Here is a 21,997-nt window from a genome sequence, read left to right as displayed (position 1 = left end):
ACGGTATATATATATATATATATATATATATATAAAGCTATCAGCATGAGACCTGGCATAACTCAAGCAAAACACTGCAGCAAGTGGAGAGGCCTGCATGCTGTCTATGACTTTTTCAACACAACACAACACATAGAAAGATACAGCGCACGCGAGTGTCCTTGCCCAGCTAGTTGTCAAAGTAGCCATTTCCTGCTCAAGGCACTCAGCCACTCCTCTGGCACCCCTCCGTGCACATTTTGCGTGATGGAGACTGCCGGCACATTTAATCTGTGCTCAAGCCACGTTCTCGGCAGTGCTTGTGCACCTTCACTCGCATGTTGATTATACAACACACAGGGCAAAGGTATCGATTTCAACTTTATACACAACATCACAGTGACAGCAAAAATGTGCTTGCAGTGTCCGTAAGATTGCTATCATCATATTACAACACTGTATGTCTTGTGAGAAAATTGGGCTTTAAACCTAAGAAAGTCTTGCCGTAAAAACCCGTGGATAGTCCAAGGCTTTTTCTTGATTTTGTGATGCAAAATTCCTGCCCCGTACTATATGCGGATCTCAAGAATTTTCAGCCCAAATTCACAGTTCCGCCAGTGCGCAGCGCTGTCATCATCATCAGCAGGCTTCTGCGTGAGGTAGCGTTCAAGCACCTAGATTTTAGTGAAAAATTTAGGGACCTTAGGTAGCATTAGTCCTACATGCAGCAGTCGCCATTGCAACCACTTGGCGCACTTCACCACGGCCACAATTTTACCCCATGTCAGGACCGCAAAAGCAGTATTCGGCTGCCTTTTAAAAAAGGTGATCTCAGCTGCCGAAACTATTGGCAACTGTGCTGCGGGACGGCAGTTTAGCGTAAACGAGCGAAGCATTTGCGGTTGGGGGAAACAGCCCTCTTTCTGTGCAGCAGCCAGAGAAGAAGTTTCTGAGGGCCAAAAAATGGAGCGTTTCCCGACGTTGAGCGAGAATCGACAGACTTGGTTCCAGAGCAACGGAGCACTGCTGGGGCTCCCATCGATACTCGTGCTCGGATGGCTGAAATGGGCCTCGCCAGTGATGCTGTGCACATTGATCGCCGAGGCTAGGGCCTGCATTCCTGAGGCGCTTACTTGTCGTGCCTTCAAGAAGTGCTCGATTTCAAACGCCCTTAAAGGGAAGCTGAAGCACTTTTTTAAAAAATGACTTTGGAGTGGGTAATCACCGTTTCACCCCTGCTCAAATCGAAAACCGACGTGAGAGCTCTCAAAAGTGAACGCAACTAGCAATGTTTGGCAAAAAACAGCGGCTGCAGTCGCAGGACTTCTCGAGATGCTGAGTGATCACGTCATCTGCAGCAGCACTGTTACAGCGTGGCATCCGCCATTAGATCCAGCGGTGGCAGCTGGACCTGAGCTTGTCACGGAGGCCACAGTTGAACACACCAGACGCTTCATCACATTGTGCTTGGCTGTTCGTCGTTATGGCAGATATTGTAACCCAGCTACAGAACTTTCGGCATCTCGTACTTGCCTCGGGTACATAAATAGGACTCTCGCAGTTCGGATCGGTGAGCGGCAGGAACCTTCCGCCAGAGGTACCGAAGATGACGTAGTTTTTTCCATGCCCACACTTTCGGCGCACTCGCATGGGCGGAGCAAAACAAACTTTTCTTTCACGTGTTTTAAAGCTCCTGCTGGAACAACCGCGGAAAAAACTGTGACATCGTCGACAGTAGTGTTGGTTCTTGTTAACCACGCAGTTTTACCGAATTCTCAAACCACTTCAGCTTCTCCTTGAAGATGACGTGCTGACAAGGGAGTTTCGGAAGAAAGTGCATCAGACAGCAACGAATAAGTGTGTAAATAAATGTTTTCAGTTTCAGTTTTTCTTGGGCTATGTTCAGGTGAAAACTTTTTTTTTCTCACGTTTGCTGTCCACGAAATACACCTCGGAGTACATGCGGGTCCGAGCTATACGTGAGTTTTTACAGTATTTGCTCAGCCACGATACCTTCAACAAGGCCATGTTCGATACAACCTAAGCTACCTTCTTTCATAGCAACTATTAGGATATACACTCAAACCTCGATATAACGAATTATCAGTTATAAAGAAGTAAATGAAGAATCGTTTTGTCATATATACAGTGTTACAAATATACCTTTATAACGAATTTTTGGATATAATGAACTTATTTCTGTATCAGATGCGACTTTGTTATAATGAGGTTTGAGTGTATTAGATTGTGGTGCCTGACTTGTTTGCAGGGCTGGGCAAAGATACTTTGAATTTGTATCGCGATACGATACAAGATACTCAGGCAAGAAGTATCGGATATACAGATACAAGATACTGCCGCAGTAATTGTATCCGATACGATACTTGGCAATTGTATCTTAAGATGCTTCGATACATTTTCAAATTTGTTATTATAGATCCATATAATGTAGCAGCAAACACCTATACACAAAAATGTCGGCCGGAAAATTTCTTAACTGTGACCTGTTTTGTTTCATTTGAATGAAATGACTGTTAGTATCTCAAAAGTTTTGCCCTTCTTGCTCAAAGTACATTAGTTTCCTTCCAAAACAACTTATTGGGGCTTGTTTTAGCTTCTTCACATGACAACTCTTTATACAAGCCGATTACAGCGGTTCTTGCTTGCCATTTTTGCAATTGATGAGAGTCGCTTCTCAGCTTGCCGACTATCTAGCGGGTTCGCCATATCGTCACAATAACGTCAATAAGAAGTCTTTGCACGATGGCAGAAATACCGGTGTGGACTTTTACCTTGTCCGTAAAAGACAGTTTGCACAATACCGTATATCCGGGCAGGCGCACAGCAGCAACAACGCTGGTAGCGACTTTTTTTTTTTTTTTTTTGAGGGGGGGGGGGGGGTTAACGCATGGTGTATACGGGGTTTGAGACAGTTCGCTAGCGGCCCGGCCGGCACACATGACCGTACAGCAGTATCGATGTTTCTCGAACCCTGACTCCAAATCCCCTTCAGAAATGACCTATATATGAGATATGGGAACGGCTTCCTTTCAAATGGCAACGTCATTTTGTTCAAACTCTCTCCGACCCCATCTTCACTGTTCCGGCCCTTGGAGCAAAATTTCGCGACTGCGGCCCGCCGGCTATAAGCTGAGATTGAGACCCCTGGTGTATACGTAGATGACGTAAAACTTCAATCAATTTCCATGTTCTTAGTTGCTGGCGTAATGGATTATTTGTTGATATACTCACTAACGTGCAATCTTTTAGCAATTTTCTTCAACGAGAGAACATGTGCAACACAGAAATGCCTCAGACGTATTGTATAGTTGCACAAAGCGTCGCAGGACACCGCCGCTGTTCGCGCAATTGCCGCTTATAGCTTTCATTACGTGACGATTAGTAATACAAAAAATATTTAAGGTCTAAAACAGGAAAACAAATATAAGTGAAATAGAGAGGTGGTTGTGTATCAAACATTCACATTGAATGAGTAGAGAAACACAATACACACGGCGACCTTAATATCTATGAGCGTGAAGGATCAACTTACCTGTTGAGACAATAGAAAATTCAGTGCCTATGGAAGATTGCCTGAAATGGCTCGTTGGGACGCTCATGAGTAAAACAGAGCATTCAGTAAAACAACGTGTCTCGAATCGCCTTCCTAACATCTTTAAGGTGGCTCCCAATAATTTTCATTATTATAAATCAAACTCAATTTCACTCTTTTCTTAAAGGGGCCCTGCAACACCTTTCTTTGTTATATTGGAATAGTTCCATTATTGACGTATGACTCTTCACGAGCCATATACCGCAAAAATTTTTCGAATCCGTCAAGTCTAAGTGGTGTTACCAAATTATAGAGATCACGTTCCGCAGCTTTCTCTCTCAACTCAACGCAGCGAGCGCGCGGAAAGCTGCGCGCGGCGTGAGGGTAGGGAGGGAGGGCGGAGGTGCGAGGAGGCGACGTCAGCGCCGGCGGCATTTTTTTCATTTTTTTTCTCTCTGGCATCTCGGCGCAACCACGTGGTCTGTGCCGCCACTTCCGGTTGGCTTGCGTCGTTCTCGTCGAGCGGAGTCGATCGCGCTGTGTATCGCGCGTGCTTGAAAACTGCGCGTCGGTTTGGTAATGTTGGGTGTGCACCTCGAACGCCGTAGTGTTTTCATCGCTCTGCCAACCATGGAAGCAAACGTGCGCGCTCGTTTGGAACGAATGACAGCTGAGATCGGTTTCGGCCCATACTCCGATACACCGCCTCGTAAGACGGCACTGGCAGATGACCCCGAAGCGCCGCCAGCACTGTTATCGGAGACACGCTGCGCCCGTGCCTCGGTCGGTCGTGAGAACGTGCCGACGATGCAGTTCTCAGCTGACGAGGCAACACTCGAACGGCTGCCACTCTCAACGGCAACCGGCGATGGTCAAAAGCACAGAAATATTCACGTTTTCGGCACTGCGCATGGCGAAGAAAACGGAACCACGCAACTACGAGCAGACGAGCTGTCGGTGAGACCGGAAGTGCTAATATTAATATTTGTTCGGTGTTTTTAACGCGATAACATAATATAAACATACATATTATCTACTTATTGAACTCAAAATTAACAACGAAAGTAATAATGAGGGTGTTATCGTGATTATAACATCAGCCAATGGTGGAACTGCCGACAATCGCGTCATATTTTGCGGACTAATACATCATTTGTCGAGAGAAGAGGGAGCGATTTTCAGCTGACTTTGAGAATTTATTGTAAATTACAGGCCGTGCGCATCGCTATAATATTTGGCTCGCGTGTTCTCGGGAGCCTCGACTACCGATCGGCAGTGCTTTTTGAGCATGCTCGAAAAGTGTTGCAGGGCCCCTAAGCGGTAAGCAGAATATTTTGTACTGTATACTCAAGGCACGCCCACATAATAATATATTTGTTTTCAAAATCGTCTTGGCAACGCGTAAATGTGTAAACAGTAGTAGAAATAAAGCAGACAGACGAATAAAACAGAAATCTTATTTTGGGAGCGCTTTACAAAAAACATACTGCAGTGACCAGACCGCAAGAACAGTGCAGTGACCTAGGCAATGTATGTGATGCAAAATGACAGCTAAGAAAGCACTTGTACTAATAATCAAATTATGATTTCATAAATTCTTTGAGTAAATGTAGATGGAAGTGGAAAATACGGTACGCCAAGATATTTTCTGTTAGGTGAACGCTTGTTCTATTAGGTCTAGCATCAGTACCAGTGGTGCTAAAGTTGTTAGAACCTTATTTGCATATAAGTTAATTCATTGCATGCAAGTCAAACATACATCCACGAGATCCTTCAAATCGCTGATATGTAAAATCCCCGCGACCCAAAGCAACCCCATTCTTGCACGTATCACATTTCGTTACGGAGCAAGACGCAAGAGAATCTTCAAAACCGACATTGTATCAACAACAGATTTGCATGATAGGCGCCACACACAGTGGAGTACTCGGCGCAGGACAGTGGCTAAGAGCAACTGTCGCAGCATTGGCGCAATTAAAAAGAAAAGAAATCGAGAAAACAAAAGGTACGTGGGCTGGGTGGGAGTAGACGTCTGCGTGCTTGTCCTCCGATCTTCTACCCTCACTGAATGACTCTGGCGTCCAAATAAAATAACGTCACTGCCCTTAGACTTATTCAGGTGGCTTATTGGCACCAGTATACCAGCTTGAGAAGCGGAGCTTGGCCAGCGATTATTGTTTCGCACACGGTTGTGTTGCGATAGAAGTATCTTCTATCTTAAGATACACGATACATTATCGAATGTATCGGAAATACAGATACAGATACTCGTCTTTCGAGATGTATCGCGATACAGATACAAGATACCCATACAGTATCTAAGATAGTATCTCAGATACATGTATCTTCGATACTGCCCAGCACTGCTTGTTTGTGTTGTGCAAAGGAAAACACACAGTCAAACTGACCAAACAGCAGCCCACGAAGAGTTGTTATTAAGAATCTCTAGTAATAAGCTTAGGGAAGAGCACACAACATGTTACTTTCAGGTTCAGCAGACGAAAGCTCAATCGCAATACAAACTGTGCAATTTTGAACAAAACTGCAAGGCATCGTGCTACAAAGTCCCGCGAGCCTCGCACTTACTGTAACAGTGGTCGCTAGCAAAATAAAGCGGCATATTTTCCAAATTGTGTCAAAGTGGCTCACCTGTTCCTTTTCGAGCATATCGGCCTTGCGAAGTATCTTCATGGCATAGACATGGCCTGTGTCACGCTTCTGGACCAGCCGGACCTCACCGAAGGCGCCCCGACCGATCACCTTGAGCGGCTCAAAGTCTTCGACACCTAGCCGTGAACGCTTGAGCCGCAGGAACTCTGTTTCCTTCAGCGAGTGCTGCATCCGCTTCTCTTTCTTCTGCATTTGCAGGAAAGTAATGGTCTCCTCATTATCAATACTCAGCAACAACTTTTCTCGGCCGCACTGTGGAAGCTACACAACCGAAACAAGAAATAGTGCTTATTTTTATTTTCCAATTTTCAGTTACCTAGCCCGAATGAATAAAGCTTTTTTCATCACAGAAATGAAACGAGTACGGGGAGCCGTTGGTGTAAAAGAAATTACCGTAGACTTTAAATTTTTTTCCTTTTTTTTCGTTTCTTGGACAGCACCACATTTTCTGCATGCCTGTTTTCGAAGTAAACATGGCGTCCACAATGCCAGCTGGACCATGTGCGGCCGCAAACTTGCCATTTTGTTCTCCGAAAAAGATATACTCAAAATGTGACAGAAAGTGGCTGTCAAAGCACACCAAGCAAGATATTTGCAACGTCTATGCTGAGGTAAGATGCCGTCAACCTGAATTGTCGACGAATGCTGCGAGCAAGCAAAACCGAAACTGGAACTGAAATCGGCTGCAAGCTGCCGGACTACTTCCCAGTAACACAGATGTGCGGATGCCCCACCTCCGTAGCCTTAGCCCCACTGCCAAGATAAGTTGCCACCGAGTACACGTCCACCTTTGTCGTTCCATCACAATATAGTACAAACCTTCACAGCCACCACTCCAAAAGTCATCTAGGAACAAATGCTGGTGAGCCATGATTAAATCAAATTACTATACTCCATCTCAGAAGTTCTCTTCAGCACTGTGAAGGCTACAGGGCCTGCTAATAGACATCATGTAGCGCAAAAAAAGACAACGGACACACGGAACCACAAACCACAGGCGCTACACACAGAACCACAAGCCACAGGCGCTGTCCCCGTTGTGTCTTTTTTTGCGCTACATGATGTCTATTAACAAGCACCAACTAGCCCAAAAACAAGTCCTTCTACAGGGCCCCAAGGGTGATTAGCCCCTCCACATGTATTCATCCGCGTCGCGTCGTCTGCTCAGTGTCTCCCTGGCGTCTGCTCGCACATGTAGGGTGAGTAAAGCAAACAGACAGCATTGCTGAAAAAAAAAAAGAAAAGAAAAAAAAGGATGCACCCACTGCAGGTGGTGCCCTCCGCTCGGAATTTATCGAGTCATCATCGTGCACTGTCTGACCTGTAAGTTACGAACCGACGCTTGTATTTACTTCAGATGAATGTGCTGCCGCTTCAACAGCAATGTATTCGCGACTTCATTGCGCTAATTTCATGAACCGTTATCGAATTCTTGGCATGTGAGGCTGAGCAGGCGCGGCTAAACAAACAGCTGATCTCGCAAATAACGGCAAAATGTGTCTCATGCTTTGTCCTCAGCATGAGAGGGCACAAAGCGATGGCTAATTTCACCATTTATTTGCTGCTTCCAGCACAGTGGGCGTACAGCAAGCGCAAGTTCGGGTCGAAGCGGGCGGTTGCGTCTGCACGGGTGCTGCCCCATGTTGATTTGGAACCGCAGTTACCAGCGGTTACCGATACAGCAATTAAAAGCACCCGACATCAAAGAATAAACATATAACGCATCAATGTGACATAACACGTGCCAAACAAGAGCAAATGTCTCGACCCTGCCAATTGTAAGGCAAATATACCTGGAACTATGTTTCGCTGTGCAAGTGGGTGGCTTGCTTACACCCCGTAGCCTCGGTAGTGGTGAGATGGAGTATAGTAATTTGTAAAACCAGTTTCGGTACTGTGCCAGCAGTTGCTTCTGCTGCCAGAGGTACATACAAGTATTTACGAGTAGCGCCACCGTGTACTAAGCTTTATGGACCACCGCCAACAGGAACTATATAGGTAATTGTGCAAGTCACTGACATCAGCAGATTTTGCTGCCATGACATCGCAGTAATGTCAATAATACCAGCACTTTAAGCTATTCTAGTTGATATTGTTACAAGCCATCACGAAACATGAAAGAATGCTCGAGAAAGGTGACGAAGACGACAATGGCAAAGGCGCTCGTGCTGCTGCTGCAGCTGCTTCTCCCCGTGTGGCAAGTACATTTACCTCTCTCACCCCTATGGCATTTTGGTGGTGCTGTGGGGTGAGAGTGTTGTAAAGAAAGGAGGAGATGAGAAATGGACCTGGGCACTGGAGTGGATACCAAGAGATGGGAAGTGTGGCCAAGGACGGCAAAGGGTTAGGTGGTGTGGTGAAATTAAGAAATTTGCAGGCATAACACGGCATCGACTTGCACAGCACCAGGTGGGCTGAGTGCAGTTTATGGGCTCTTGTCCTGCAGTGAACCCAACAGAGGCTGACGACGACGATGGCCAAATCAAAATATGCCCAATCCTCACAGGGTCTAAGTGCAGCCATTTTGCATATGAGAAGGCATGTGGTGGGCGCTTTGTACCTTTGGCAAAATATGTGCCCTTTTTAACGTGAGTAATAGCAAGTTGCGCGTCAACCTACTGGACAGTGTGGTACTCAAGATTCATTCTAGCATTGTTGGCGCTAATTTGTTACATGTAACGGCGTTACCGGTAATGCATTAGCAATGGTTTAGTAATGTACTTATTACTAGGGGTGTGCGAATATTGGAGTTTCGAATTCGAATCGAATAATACCTTAACGAATAATTCGATTCGGTGTTCGAATAGCCAGTATTCGAAGTTTCGAATAATTCGAAAAGACGAATATCTAAAATGCGACAAAGGTCAATGATGCAACTCGGTTAGAGTGAGGTGGCTAAAACTAGCACTAACGTCCTTACAGTAGGCCTTTCGTTGAAACTTTCTCCAATATCTTTGTTTAAAAGCGAGAGCATGTTTCTTTTAAAGGATATTATGTCATTTCCGCACGTAAAAAAACACGTCAGAAAAGTGTCAAGCCCTTGCCAACTTCGCATCCGAAACGAAGGCACGGACTTCTTGCGAGTTCGGCTTGTGGGGGTGCTATATCACCCCTGTAAAGGCGGCTGCCGTAGCTTGGGCGCGGCCGCTGTGTTTGCAACGCACGTGCTTGGCGTAAGTGGAGACGTTCATCCAAGGCCAGGGATGCGCTTTGCTGTAACCCGAGTTTAGCACGGTGGCGCCGGCATCGCCGCCGCGAATTTAGGCCGGCGCATAGAAACGGCAGAGAGTCTCTTTCGGGGTATGGCAGCGCGCGCGGATGGACGACAGCCACGCTGGGGTCCGTGGGGGACGGTACCGTGGCTCGCTTCCCTCGGGCCCTCGTGGTGAGTCGTGCATCTGCCTTCGCATTTGTATTGTATTATGTTGTCTTATTGTATGTCTTGTGTTGTCTTATGTCATGGTGTATTATATGTCTTATATTGTGTATAAGTTTAACGTGTTACGTGTTCATCGTCAGCGTATACGTTTAGCGTGTTACTTACGTGTTACTAATTCATGTCGGCGAGCTCGCCATATATGTAAAGTGTTTTAATAAACCTCCATGTTTGTTGCCCGACCGTGTGAACTGTCTTCGTGCGTTCCGAAAGCGATCGCTCAGACCCCACAGGCTGTGTATGCCGCAAGTACCGTAAAACGTCCCGACTTTGTCCCGCAGAACCCTCGGTGATTGGCTTCACACGTGAAAATTTGTACATGCTGTGCAGTCGCCACTGCCGCGTTGCCGAGCATGGAGCTGCACTTTATCCATGTATTGTTGAAATCGCTTTGCGATGTCTTCCCATTCCTGCTACTGAGATGCCCAGTGAGCGCATGTTTTCAACTGCAGGAAACAACGTAACATCACGGCGAGAGAGCCTGCAGACAGGTCATGTGGAATAGACCTTATGCAAAATTGCTGCCATCTGTCGGAGGTTTGACGAAGCTACCCATTCGGCGCCATGTTGGAGGCTTGCGGCTGAATCGTATTGCTGTCGCTGGTATAACTTCTTGCTTGTATCTGCTTCGATAGTGGGCAATCGGGGCATAAAACATCAGATAAGTGTGTAAGGGCCTGTACACGTTACAGGCATCTCCTAGTTATTACGTGTAAAGAACTGCCTCACAGCGAGAAGAAAATACAGTAAAAGCTCGTTAATTCGACACCCGTTAATTCGGAAATTCGGATAATTCGGACGGCTCTATTGGTCCCGGCCGAAGTGCATGTTAATCTATGGGACCAAACCTTCGTTAATTCGTCAGAATTGGGCTCCGCACCGCTTAATTCGGACAAATTCTGACGGCTGCCGCTGCACAAATGTGTGGTAAAGCAGCGCTGGCACCACTGGGGCGAAACCGAAACTTGAGTGACATCGCCATCGTCATCAACTAGTGGGGGCGATCGCAGCTTCACCGAACGTCGGCGTCTTCTTTCTTCGCTCCACTGCGCCTCCGACTAGAGATGGGCAAAGCGGCTCACTTGAGTGAGCGGCTCTGAACGGCTCAGCTCACTTAAGTGAACCGGCTCACTTGAACGGCTCACTGGTTCACGGTTCACCCTAAATCGACGAAGGAAGGGAAAACACTAGGAGGGAGAGGAGGCAAGAAGGAGGCTGCCTTCCCCCTCCTGGAATTTCGCGGCGTGCGCTGGTCGCTGCTGGATGCCTCCGCTCCCCCCCCCCCCCCCCTTCGCTTATGCACCCCTCTGCAAAATGTTCGGCAGTCACAAAGTGCCTCCGGTCGCCGAGTCTCCTCCCGGGATCTGACAACGGCACATGTTTAAGCGTGTTGCCAATGGACGTGCATGGCGTGTCCACGACAGGCGAGGATGCTGCGACTACGTTGATTGTCCCTTCTCCAATGTTGTTGGCTGCGACCACTGTAGCTGCGACTGTTGTGAGCAAGGACAAAAGGGCAGTTGCTTTCTGTCATCCCCAATAGATGGCGTGAAAGCCAGCGTAGCGTACGTAGCGTACCTCTATCAAGGAACGCGAACTCGAACGAAGCGGCTCGACCGGTTCAACGAACAACAGGTTCAACACGGCTCACTGAGCGAGAGAGAACCGGCTACCGACAATGCACTACTGTACCGCCACCTTAACCCGGCTCATGCGCTCACCGGCTCCATCCCCGGCTCTCTGAGCATCTGAGCAGATCGGTTCAGCACGGCTCACTGAACGAGCGAGAACTGCGAGAACCGGGTCTCCCCCTTTCCCAAAGAACCGCCGCTCACTTTTACTGAGCCGCGGATCACCCGCTCTTTTAAAAGAGCCGCTCAAAAGAGCCGGCTCGCTCCTGAGCGACCCATCTCTACCTCCGACGCCATTTTCCCTTGTGTTGTGTCGGCACCGTCTCTTTTTGCGGAGTTCTTGTTTTTTCCCGTTGTGACCGTGTTTACATGTGAGGCCCGAGCATGCGGCAGTAGCCGACGGTGGCATCGACGAGGTGTCGGCCGAGTCCACAGACGGTGACTGCCCGACCTTCGATGCTGTCCTTCCCACAGATATGACCCTTCAGGACTACATTGCGATTGATGATTGTGTCGCCACGACTGGTCTCCTGCCCGATCAAGAAATTATTAATGAAGTCGCAACCTCATCGCACCTCACGGGAAGTCTCGGAGGCGCTTTTGATATTAGAGGGCGTTTGCCTGAGCACTTCCGACAGTTCGCGTGCTGTTGGCCATTTGGAAAAGTTAAGAAAACTTGTAATGTAAGCCGGAATCTGCGTGAAAACGCAGACGACCATTACAAAATACTTCAGCAAATAAAGGTATGCTTCTCCAACTTGATTTTAATGTTGTTTTTCGTGTTCATTCGTTAATTCGGCATTCGGTTAATTCGGACATTTTTTCCGGTCCCGTGAAATCCGAATTAACGAGCTTTTACTGTACAAGTTTGACACCGCGAGTCACATGTAGGCCTGCCATCGTGGAGAATGAAACTTTGCGCTAGGTTACAAATTTGGTCTGTCTGTTTTCAGTGTAGACAATAAAGCATTGTTAGCTATTTGAATATCATGCATGTAGTATAGGATGGATGGGAACAAGCGTTAACGCACGACACGGCTAGGCACAGCGATGACGGTAAGAAAGTGCTGTAGACCCAATTCAAAGCGTATTTCATAAGGGACAGCCTATGTCCTGCTGCTGATGAAATGAAAGGCGTTGTCCTCGTTTTTATTTTTTAACTAAAAATATTTCGCAGCAGTATTCACCGACGTATGTTATGCACAAAGTTACTGCACGATTAAAATGTAAGAGATTTGCGCATCTCACGCACGTGAAAAGTGAACATGAAAAAGTGTTGCGTCTCCAAGCAGTAGATGCCGATCAAATGGTGTTTTATTGAATATCCTTCCGACATGTGTCCCTATATAACACGATACGCCAAGAATATTCACGTGCACATCGTCGCTTTCGGGGCCTGCTGGTGCCTTACAATGTCAACCCGCAGCGGCAAGGCAGTTTTGCGTCGCCGACTGAATGACTGCGAAACCGCCAGCGCTAGCGCACCCACGGTCGAATGCAGCACATTTCCCGGAATAGCACTTTTTTTTTTAGTTTCATAAGAAAAGTGCCACGCACTTGAAGCACCTGTTAAAATTTCCTAGCGCACAGGGGTGGATACAGGACTTTTCCGAAGGGTGATCAGCTTTTCGGAGAAACTGATGTGCTCTTCTGGGGGTATAAATTAAACAAAAAAAAGTAAGGGGTGGGGGGCGGTCAGGATATCCGGGCCACCCGTCTGAATCTGGCAGTGGTACCACATGAAATGCTTGAAAAATACGCAATACGCGCGCAAAGAATCCCGCCAAACGCTACCTTGTTAAACTCCACAGTCGAAAACAAACTACAAACAACACGTTGCAGCACAATCGGTCCGTTCGCTGAGAATCAATGACGCGCACGAGCTACCTGTCTAACATGTAATTGTTATCGCAATGCAATAAGCAAGGTAATGTCAACAGCAGCGCAGGCATGCGCGAGTAGCCGCGATGCAGCTTTGAAGCTCGTACACGAAGCGGGTTTGTCTGTGTCTGTAAGCACACGGCGCGAAAACTGTGTCGTTCCGGCATGACACGAAAGAGTGTTCTCTGATGAGTGCCGATGCTGTCACATACCACATAATTAAGAACGGCGAACGTAAACACGGCGTTAGTCATAAGCAGTAGCCGGAGCAACGAAACGATCTGCTGATTCTCGCCGCCGTGAGGAAATCTAATAACATGAAGGTTAGTTTCCTGCAAACTTTTTTTCAGCCTCGCAATTTCCTCAATGTGAGCAACACGGCACAAGAAAATATGGTGGCACTGCCACTCCTATCAGCCGCCACACGTTGATACGCACGCTCCGTGTGTGCGCATGCGGAGCGCGCTTAGCCTTGAACATGGCGGAAATGCGCACGGCAGCCGCTAGATGTCAGCAATTTTGCATAAGGTCTATAGCTTGTGTTTCTGCATGACTACTTGTCGTCTTTCGGTAGTAGTCACTCACCGCGTCATGTGTTTGAGGACATGGTCAGATTCAATTGCTTTCTTTTTTCTTTCAATTTTCAATGAAATGATATTCGATATTCGATTTGAGATGAAATTTCACTATTCGCACACCCCTACTCATTACCCTTTCGGAACTGTAACAGGTAATGTATCCGCATTACTTTTAATTTCAATTATTCCGGCAGTCTTGCACGAAACACTTTTGTTCTGCTGTTTGGATTTGCTGTTTGCAGTTATTTTGCTACTGAGGCTCCAGTTGTCACGGATTGAGATGAAGTCCTTGAGACCATCTCAATTAAGCTGTCGATATCTTCTCGGTCAGCGAGACTCAAGGTACAGCGACCCACCCGAGCTCCAGCACAACAGAGGATAACTTTTTTGGGAATGCCTTCTCGACATCATCACTAACGCAACTGTCTCGGTACCTATCGGTGCCGCGTGACTTTGCACTGAGTGGGCTCAAGGAAAACTTTCCCCACATTCACAAGCTCATCCTACAAGTGAATATTGGAGTACCATCTAGTGTGCCCTTCGAATGCCTATTTTGAGTAGGTGCAGAAGTATTCGCTAGGAAGAGAGGAAAGCTGTCCAAAGACAGCTTTGAAATGCAGCTGTTTCATATAATCAGGTTTCTGGCTATTGAAATCCTGAGTGAACGAGGCTGAGCTTGAACATATATTCACATAAACACTCGCAATTTTTGTGGTTAATTATACAGTCTAAAGGAGAAAAAAATTCGCTAGGCGTTCTTGCTTAGCACACACTTTAGCAGTGCATACTTTAAGAAAATGGATCGAAGGAACACCAGGCACAGGCGCTTAACATTGTTTATGTAAAAAGATTTACAGTCAAATCCCGATAATTCGAAGTTGCTTAATTCGAATTTTCAGTTAATTAGAGGTCAAGAAGTGGTCTCGTCAGTTTTGCATGCAACCATATAGAAAAAAATGCTCGATAATTCGAAATTGAAAGCCCATAATATCGGTTAATTAGAAGTTATTTTTCAATCTAGAGCCTCGAGGCAACCGTTATTTTCAATAAAATGTGCAATTTTTCAAGTGCCAGAACAGCTACCGCACTGGTGTCGTCACCATCGTAGCTGTCTGCACCATTGTCGCCACTGCCGCTGTGCGCAGCGCCACAGTGCATGAAGCGGCAAGATCGTTCAGTCAGCGCCAGTCTCTCTCTCTCCTTGTCTTTCGTTGACTCTGTCAGCTACGCGTCGCAGGTATTTCCCCGTGTTCGGCTGGTCACGACGTTGAATAATGGCAACATGCGGCTCGTACTGAACCCTTGATCTGGCGACGAAAGTCGTAGTCTTGAAAGAAGTGGAGCAGGGAAGCACCACTAAGCAAAACATTGCACGGAAGTACGGCATTAAGCCTAACACGCTTTCGAATTTCATCAAAAATAAGCGTTCGATAATGAATGCTTTTGCAAATGACAAGTTTAAGGTATCACGGAAGCAAATGCACACCAGCGCACACCCAGAGTTGGAGAATGCGCTGCTGATTTGGATAAGAGAGGCATGCAAGAACAAACTTCCTCTCAGTGGCGAGGTCGTTGCAGCGAAAGCCTTATCGCTTGCATCAATGTTGGAAATCAACGACTTCGCTTCTTCGGATGGATGGCTGACGCGCTTCAAACATCGTCATGACCTGGTTTTCAAGAGCGTGTGTGGAGAGAAGGCGTCAGTCAACCAGGAAACATGTGCAGCATGGGAAACAGAGAAGCTTCGCGAGTACCTCGATGAGTATCAGCCGGAAGACATCTTTAACACAGACGAGACTGCGCTTTTTTATCGGCTGCTACCAGACAAGACTCTCGCGTTTAAGGGGAGATGCTACTCGAAGACACTTTTTCTTTAATATTCACCCTAGAGCAATGAAACTTGAGCTGCTTATAGAACTTTTTATGCTGATTTCAAATATATAATTAGTTTTCTTGCAAGTTCCATACTTTTAGTTCTGCAACATGACAAAGTGAAAAACTTAAGCCTTTTGCCCCCCCTCTTTTCAGACCTAAACTTGAATAATTTTTTTACGATTGATAGTTCATAATGTTTCAAATAAAGTGCGGAATGCAAATAACTAATTAGGAAGTCCATACAAAATATGTACTAGACGTGAAAAATTTTAACGTGGGAAGTTCATATTTCTCCTACCCTAGTAAAAGTTTACATAACTTTTTATTATATAATAAGAATATTGAAACTTAAACTTAAGATAATTGCATTTCTTGTGATTTGGAAAAAATTTGGGAAAAATTTCATGCAGATCTGAGCACCAGAAGTACCCGAAAAAGGCGGGGCACAATGACAAAAATGGCAAAATTTGTGTTTTGAGAAAAACTAGTTTTAAAGTCAAAATTGCATGTTTATTTATCAAAGATGTCATTGAATGCAACGAAATTTGTACACAATGAAGAACAATCCTCCTTGTAGTGGCCACTGCCATTAAAATGCGCCAGCACCATAGGTTTGGCCCTCACGGCTCTTTTGAGCTGACTCCTCCACAAGAGATTTTTTCTTCAGCGCACGCCGACGAGTCCTTGCTTCTCCTGTTAGTTTTTGAGACATTTTTTTCTGGTGTGTGCTGTCCCGTGATGTGCCAAGAGCAACCAGATCATGAGGCGGGAGCACGCCAAGCTTTTCCAGAACACGTTCAAAACTGGAGTGCCCTCGATTAAACCAGCCATAGCAGTGGCCATCTCCACAACATGTCTTGAGGCAAATCGTGTCTTTGGACAGAGGACCCATATTTTACTGTTTAGCGACTCCGCTGCATTCTGAGTTTTGCCCTGAATACAGCGGGTCAGTAGCTTCTTGTCGGTTAGCCTCTTGTAAATGGGGAAAATTGCCTTTCCCTGGGCCTTGGTGAGCAGGGGTGTGTGAGCCAGTGCAGGTTCGCCCAAGGCTTTAGCACGCTTGTGTTTGCACCAGGATTCTGGTCCATCTGGGCAGAATTCGTGGGTGTTCGCATCATCTGTTGAGCGACAATGAAAATAGGAGGCCTAAATTGCCCGGTGCATGGCTTTAATGCTGCCCCTACTGCTTGTGATGGTCACTTGATAGTAGGTTTGCAGCTTCTGTATCACCATATCTTTCAGCTTCTCCCCTCTTCGAAGAGTCCGATCTTTTTCTGGGAGGCACTCACATATTCGAATGCCGCGGCAAACTCGTCGGACGCATCGGCGTCACTGCCACTACGACTTGCGGCAGCAGACGATCTTTTCGTGGTTTGAGTGTTCGGCTTTGATTTGCGCCGGCGTCCTCGAAATTTGTGCGCCGCGTGAAACTTCACAGGCCGGTGACCACGTTTCCTACGGCTTTCTTCGTCCACAACGGATAAACACTCGAGAAAAGCGTTGCTCGGCTGCGCTGCTCGATGAGACACGGATCCTACAAGTAGGCTTCACAGCACACAGGCGCGCAGCGGCCAATGGTGGCTCCCGATCCGTACCACGTGATTTAAAGGCAGTCGCGGTGCTCGAAAAAGGTGGCAAAAGCATGCTTCTCTTTATTATTTCTTGCGCTGCAGCAGCGTGGGAAACCGTCGTTATCTGAAGAGTGAGGCTCGGCTCTTCGCCTCATGCGGTCGACAATGGCGAGCGGCAGTGCATTATCAGCGGCAAGGTGCTCGAAGATGACACACTTCCGGCCTTTTGACAGCCACCTTGTGCTCTTTAGACGCAATTTTAAAGTATTTCCAGTTGAGTCTCGACATAGATTTTTTTTCAGAACAGTAGAGGTACGAATCATAACAAAACAGGTGAAAACAAAAAATCGATAATTTTTTAGAAAACTCGCGTTTTTCGCCCCGCATCTCCCCTTAAAGAAGACGACTGTGCTGGCGGTAAACGAAGTGAGGAAAGGGTGCCTGTTATGATCACCGCAAAGATGACTGGCACTGAACGATGTCGCCTTCTTGTGATCGGGAAGACCGCTAAGCCTAAGTGCTTTAAAGGCGTCAGGGCTCTTCCTGTTGACTATGCTTCAAACAGAAAGGCGTGGATGACATCCGACATTTTCAGGGACTGGATAAGCAAACTGGTTCGGAAGTTCGCGTTATCAGCCACAAGGTGTTGTTCCTTGTGGACCAGTGCACTGCCCACATGGACGTACCAGCCTTGAGTGCCATCCATCTTGCATACTTGCCCACAAACACGACGTCTGTGTTGCAGCCCATGGACCAGGGCATAATCAAAAATGTAAAGGTCCTGTACAGGCAGCATCTCGTCGAGCGCGTGATTCTGTGCATGGACAAGTCCTCGCAATACAAGGTGAGTTTAATTAGTGCCATCCACATGCTAGCGCGAGCATGGGGCCGTGTGAAATATGAGACCATCGCCAACTGCTTCAGGGCTTGTGGTTTCGTGGCAAATTCTTAGGGAGAGGCTTCTCCTTGTCCGCCGGTGGAAATGCGAAGTGAGCTCGACGACGGCAGTTTTGGCGCCGCTCTCAGTGACGTCTGTTTCGAAGATTACGTTGCCGTGGACAGCACAGTCGAAATGTGCGGTGCACTGACGAACAGCGAGATTGTGCAGATTGTTCGGCCCCATGAATGCGTTCATCAAAGCGACGACGACATTGAAAGCAAGCCACAACCGAAGGCTGCCGATGTAGCTGCGGGCCTTGCTCTTGCGCAGTGGATTTTTGCTTTAGAAAACAACGCTGAAGAAGCACTTGGGCACGTTTACTCCTTGCAAAACTTGCTTTCCACAGCTAGATTCGGCAAACAGAAGCAGACGATGATGACGAGATCTCATTTTGTGTTTAATGTCACATTCAGAAAAATGGCTTCACCATGTGTCAGAGTTAGCATCCATCATATGTAACTTGAACAGGCAACAAAAGGCCCCTATAATATTGCTAAGGTCAGGCACCTTTGTGCAAGGCATTCTCGCTGAATCGGTATTTTGGATACAATTGTTGTTTGGGCTAGAAGGTTCCTGTGAAATATAAGCTTTAAAAAAACTGTGGGTTAAACACACCGATTAAAAAGGCAGAAGTGTCTTTAACGCAACGTATGTAGTTAGTTATCACGACACTGCTGACCTGCTCCTCGGAGAGTCCTTCCTCGCGCATGGTCTCCTCGAGCCGTTCGTGGCGTCCCTTGCGCTCCAGGTGCTGAGTGACCAGGTTGGAGTAGTAGTTCTCCAGGTGCACCTTGGCCTTGGTGGCCTTGTCCAGGGTGTGGCCACTGAGCCGGATGCCGGCACCCCCGTCTGCAGTGGCCGCAGCCATGCCACGGTCCCGCCGCCGCGACTCCGAGCTGGGCTGCCTCTGCACGCAAGATGAGAAGAAGGTAAGCAGTTAACTCCCCTTGAACAGCTTCTTGCAGCACCACAAACAGCAAGCAGTCAGGGGATACTGAAGTATGTTGGCCTCTAAGCAGTGCCCTTCTCACAGGTGCCCCTCGAATGCTGAAGCAATGCGGCGAATGCAAAGTGTGCGTCCCATACGAATCATAAGGCACTGTATCCAGTGGCTGTATCTGGCCTTGCGACATGTCATGTGGACGACCAGGCACAGCGTCCAGCTTCGTATCTATTGCATACCTGGTCGCTCAGGCGCTCGTTCAAAATGGCCAGAAAAAACACTACAGTAACAGCTCGTTAAATAGGAAAATCAGATAATTTGGACGTCTTCCCTGGTCCCAGCACTGTTTAACGGTATCAAACTCTCGTTAATTTGGTCAAACTTGGCTGCAAAGCCATTCATTTGGACGATCTTCGAAGCGCACCAAGCACCGCAAATGTGCGATGCAAAAGAGCGAAAACAGCGTTCGCAGACAACCACAATGAGGCAGCACAGTCTGAGTAGCTATCAGTGCGAACCGTACGGTAAGGACAGAAAAGCCAGAGCGCTCCGCGCCCATTTGCGTTTACCACCGTGTGTGACACTGCGAGAGAGGCATGGTCGCCATCCACGAATGCGTTGTTTGTGACCGAGGTTTCAACAGCTGTGGCAAACTTATTTCGTTTTCTTTTTTACTCATTGCACGTGAACCGTGTGTACGTTACCGACACACTAGACCATTGACATAGCCCCTACCCCAAAATTTTTCAATTTTACATGTGTATATACAGGGTGTCTTTTTTTTAGAAAATACAGATTTTTTTTATAAAATCATATGACAGTCATGCTCCTGTCGTTTTTGCACACATACTCTATGTTGAAGCAGAAATACTTTGCCGCAGCTAAAATGATGTTGATGTGACTAATTAACAAAAACTTGTTAATTAACTTTTTAATTATTGTCTTGAGTGCTGCTGTTTAACTTTGAAAGTTGTAGCGCAAGATAATTTACGGCATACAATTTCTTAGAAATAAAAAAACTTGCACGCAGTTCGAGACATTTGTCATCGAATTATAAGAGCGAAATCAAAACTGATCGCGCTCTAGTGAATTACTAAGAAGTTAATTTACAAGTTTTTGTTAATTAGTCGCAACAGGGTCATTTTAATTGCGGCAAAGTATTTCTGCCTTGACGTGGAGTTCGTCTGTGAAAACGACAGGAAACTTACTGTCACGGAATTTTCATAAAAAATCTGTATTGTCTAAAAAAAACTGTACACATGCACACATACATACATAAAAGATGGTTGAACCCGATGAAGTAATCGGGATCAGATGAGATAATGCCAAATGGACTCGTTATACGAAATGAGCACACAAAGTTACATGTACCGGCAGGTCCTGAGCATAATTACTCGAATACTTCAGCTTATAAAATTTCCTTTTATCAAGACTCGTTAAGCAAATGGCATGTTCTTGGGGCCAGTCTTCTCAAAGCTTAGTGAAATGAAGAAATTATGCATGCACATCTGGGGAAAGAGTCAATATTCTGTGTCAGAGGTTCGCTCTCTCCATCAGACACATTATCAAGAGAAGTACATTTACTGTAACATTAAACACCAAATTAAATGTTTTTGCATCTGCACTTTTCGTTCATTGATCACAGGATTCAAACAAGACTGATTCATTCCTGTTGAAGTGTTTTCGGTCATTTTTAAGTGAAGCTCAGCCTTTCTCATGATATAGACAACAAAGTAGACAGCTGTTTTTACGATGAGCTTTCAGCAAGTGAGGATCACCCCTCTACATTCAGGTCGCATTAAGCGATGCAAGTCAAGAAGTCGGATGAATGAAGGCTCGTTTCCTCAAAAGAGACAACCCGATGAAGCCAAGGAAAGCATAGGGGACGTTACTTGTGCTTCTTAACTGCAGTGTGGTAATTATGAAATAAATGTATACAAGTTAAAGTGCACAAAAAACACCTTTTGCTGTCACTGGCACAGAACCCACAACTTTTAAATGATGCGTCCAATACTAGTTGAGCTACGACAGCAGGTGTACATATAATTGGATACAATTTCAGAAGGCAGGAAAGGCCCCGCACAAATGACCAAACCCAAGTGAAATTGGCCGGCGGCCGATGGTTGGCAAACAAATGGGCAGCGCTCGGCAACCGGTATTGTTGGCCGACCAATGGCGGCCCAAAGTGGGGCCCTGATTGGCAACCAATTACGCTGGTTATTAGCCGGCCGAAGACGTTCAGCCAACGGTTGGCAAATGATAGGGAAAGAGTCGGCACCCAACGCTCAGGTGACCAAACGTGGTCCTCCATAGGGCCATGCTTTGCTACCTACCACGTTGGCCAGGTACTATGAGCCCTGTTGTCAGCTACATGGCATCAAATAACCTGCGTGTGTTAACTTCTGACAAGGAAGGTTTCTTCGTTGTTTTACCGGAAGCCCTTTTTTTAAAGAAGGGTTTAGACGCGCTGGATAAGAATTTTAAACGCGTGACGGTAAAAGAAGAGAAAGTTAAGGAACGCGCGCGTGAGCTTTTAGATGAACTTAATCTTAGCCGCCTTTCGTCGGCTGTGAAGAGCTCAAAAGGCCTACACCTTGAAATTTTCTTCTCGGTTAAAACCCACAAAGCGGATATGCCTTTTCGAGCCATTGTGTCTGAAAGGGGCACCTGGCAACACGCCGTCTCTGGTTATCTGCAGCGCCATCTTTCCTCGTTGGCCATTCAGGACCCGTTTCGTGTGCCTAATTCTGAAGCAGTTGTTGAGCACTTAAAAAACGATAACCCCGGCATGTGTTATGGCTTTAGCATTGATATTGAGGATGTTTTTTACTCGCTTCCGCATGACAAGCTGATGGAAAGTGCCAAACTATGCATCACACAGGGAAACGATGAATTGACGTTTCGAACAAGTTGCGGTGTTTCACTGGGAGGGTTCTTGGA

General features: G+C 46.6%; 1 protein-coding gene across 5 annotated transcripts in view; it reads right to left on the bottom strand.

The window, feature by feature from the left end:
- The window catches only part of LOC119384126 (serine/threonine-protein kinase tricornered), a 259,204-nt gene that overhangs the window by 112,833 nt on the left and 124,374 nt on the right, over positions 1–21,997 (bottom strand). For all 5 annotated transcript variants that reach the window (XM_037652422.2, XM_037652420.2, XM_037652423.2 and 2 more), the window contains exons 2-3: positions 18,794–19,021; positions 6,182–6,388 (exon numbers count right to left, since the gene is read on the bottom strand). In XM_037652422.2, the coding sequence (XP_037508350.1) occupies positions 6,182–6,388; positions 18,794–18,982 (396 nt within the window). In that variant the 5' untranslated portion in view covers positions 18,983–19,021. The remainder of the gene's footprint in view (positions 1–6,181; positions 6,389–18,793; positions 19,022–21,997) is intronic.

This window comes from Rhipicephalus sanguineus, chromosome 2, assembly GCF_013339695.2.
Source record: "Rhipicephalus sanguineus isolate Rsan-2018 chromosome 2, BIME_Rsan_1.4, whole genome shotgun sequence".
Lineage (NCBI taxonomy): Eukaryota > Metazoa > Arthropoda > Arachnida > Ixodida > Ixodidae > Rhipicephalus > Rhipicephalus sanguineus.
The sequence above is the reverse complement of the archived record's forward strand: the minus strand, read 5'-3'. Positions and strand labels throughout refer to the sequence as shown.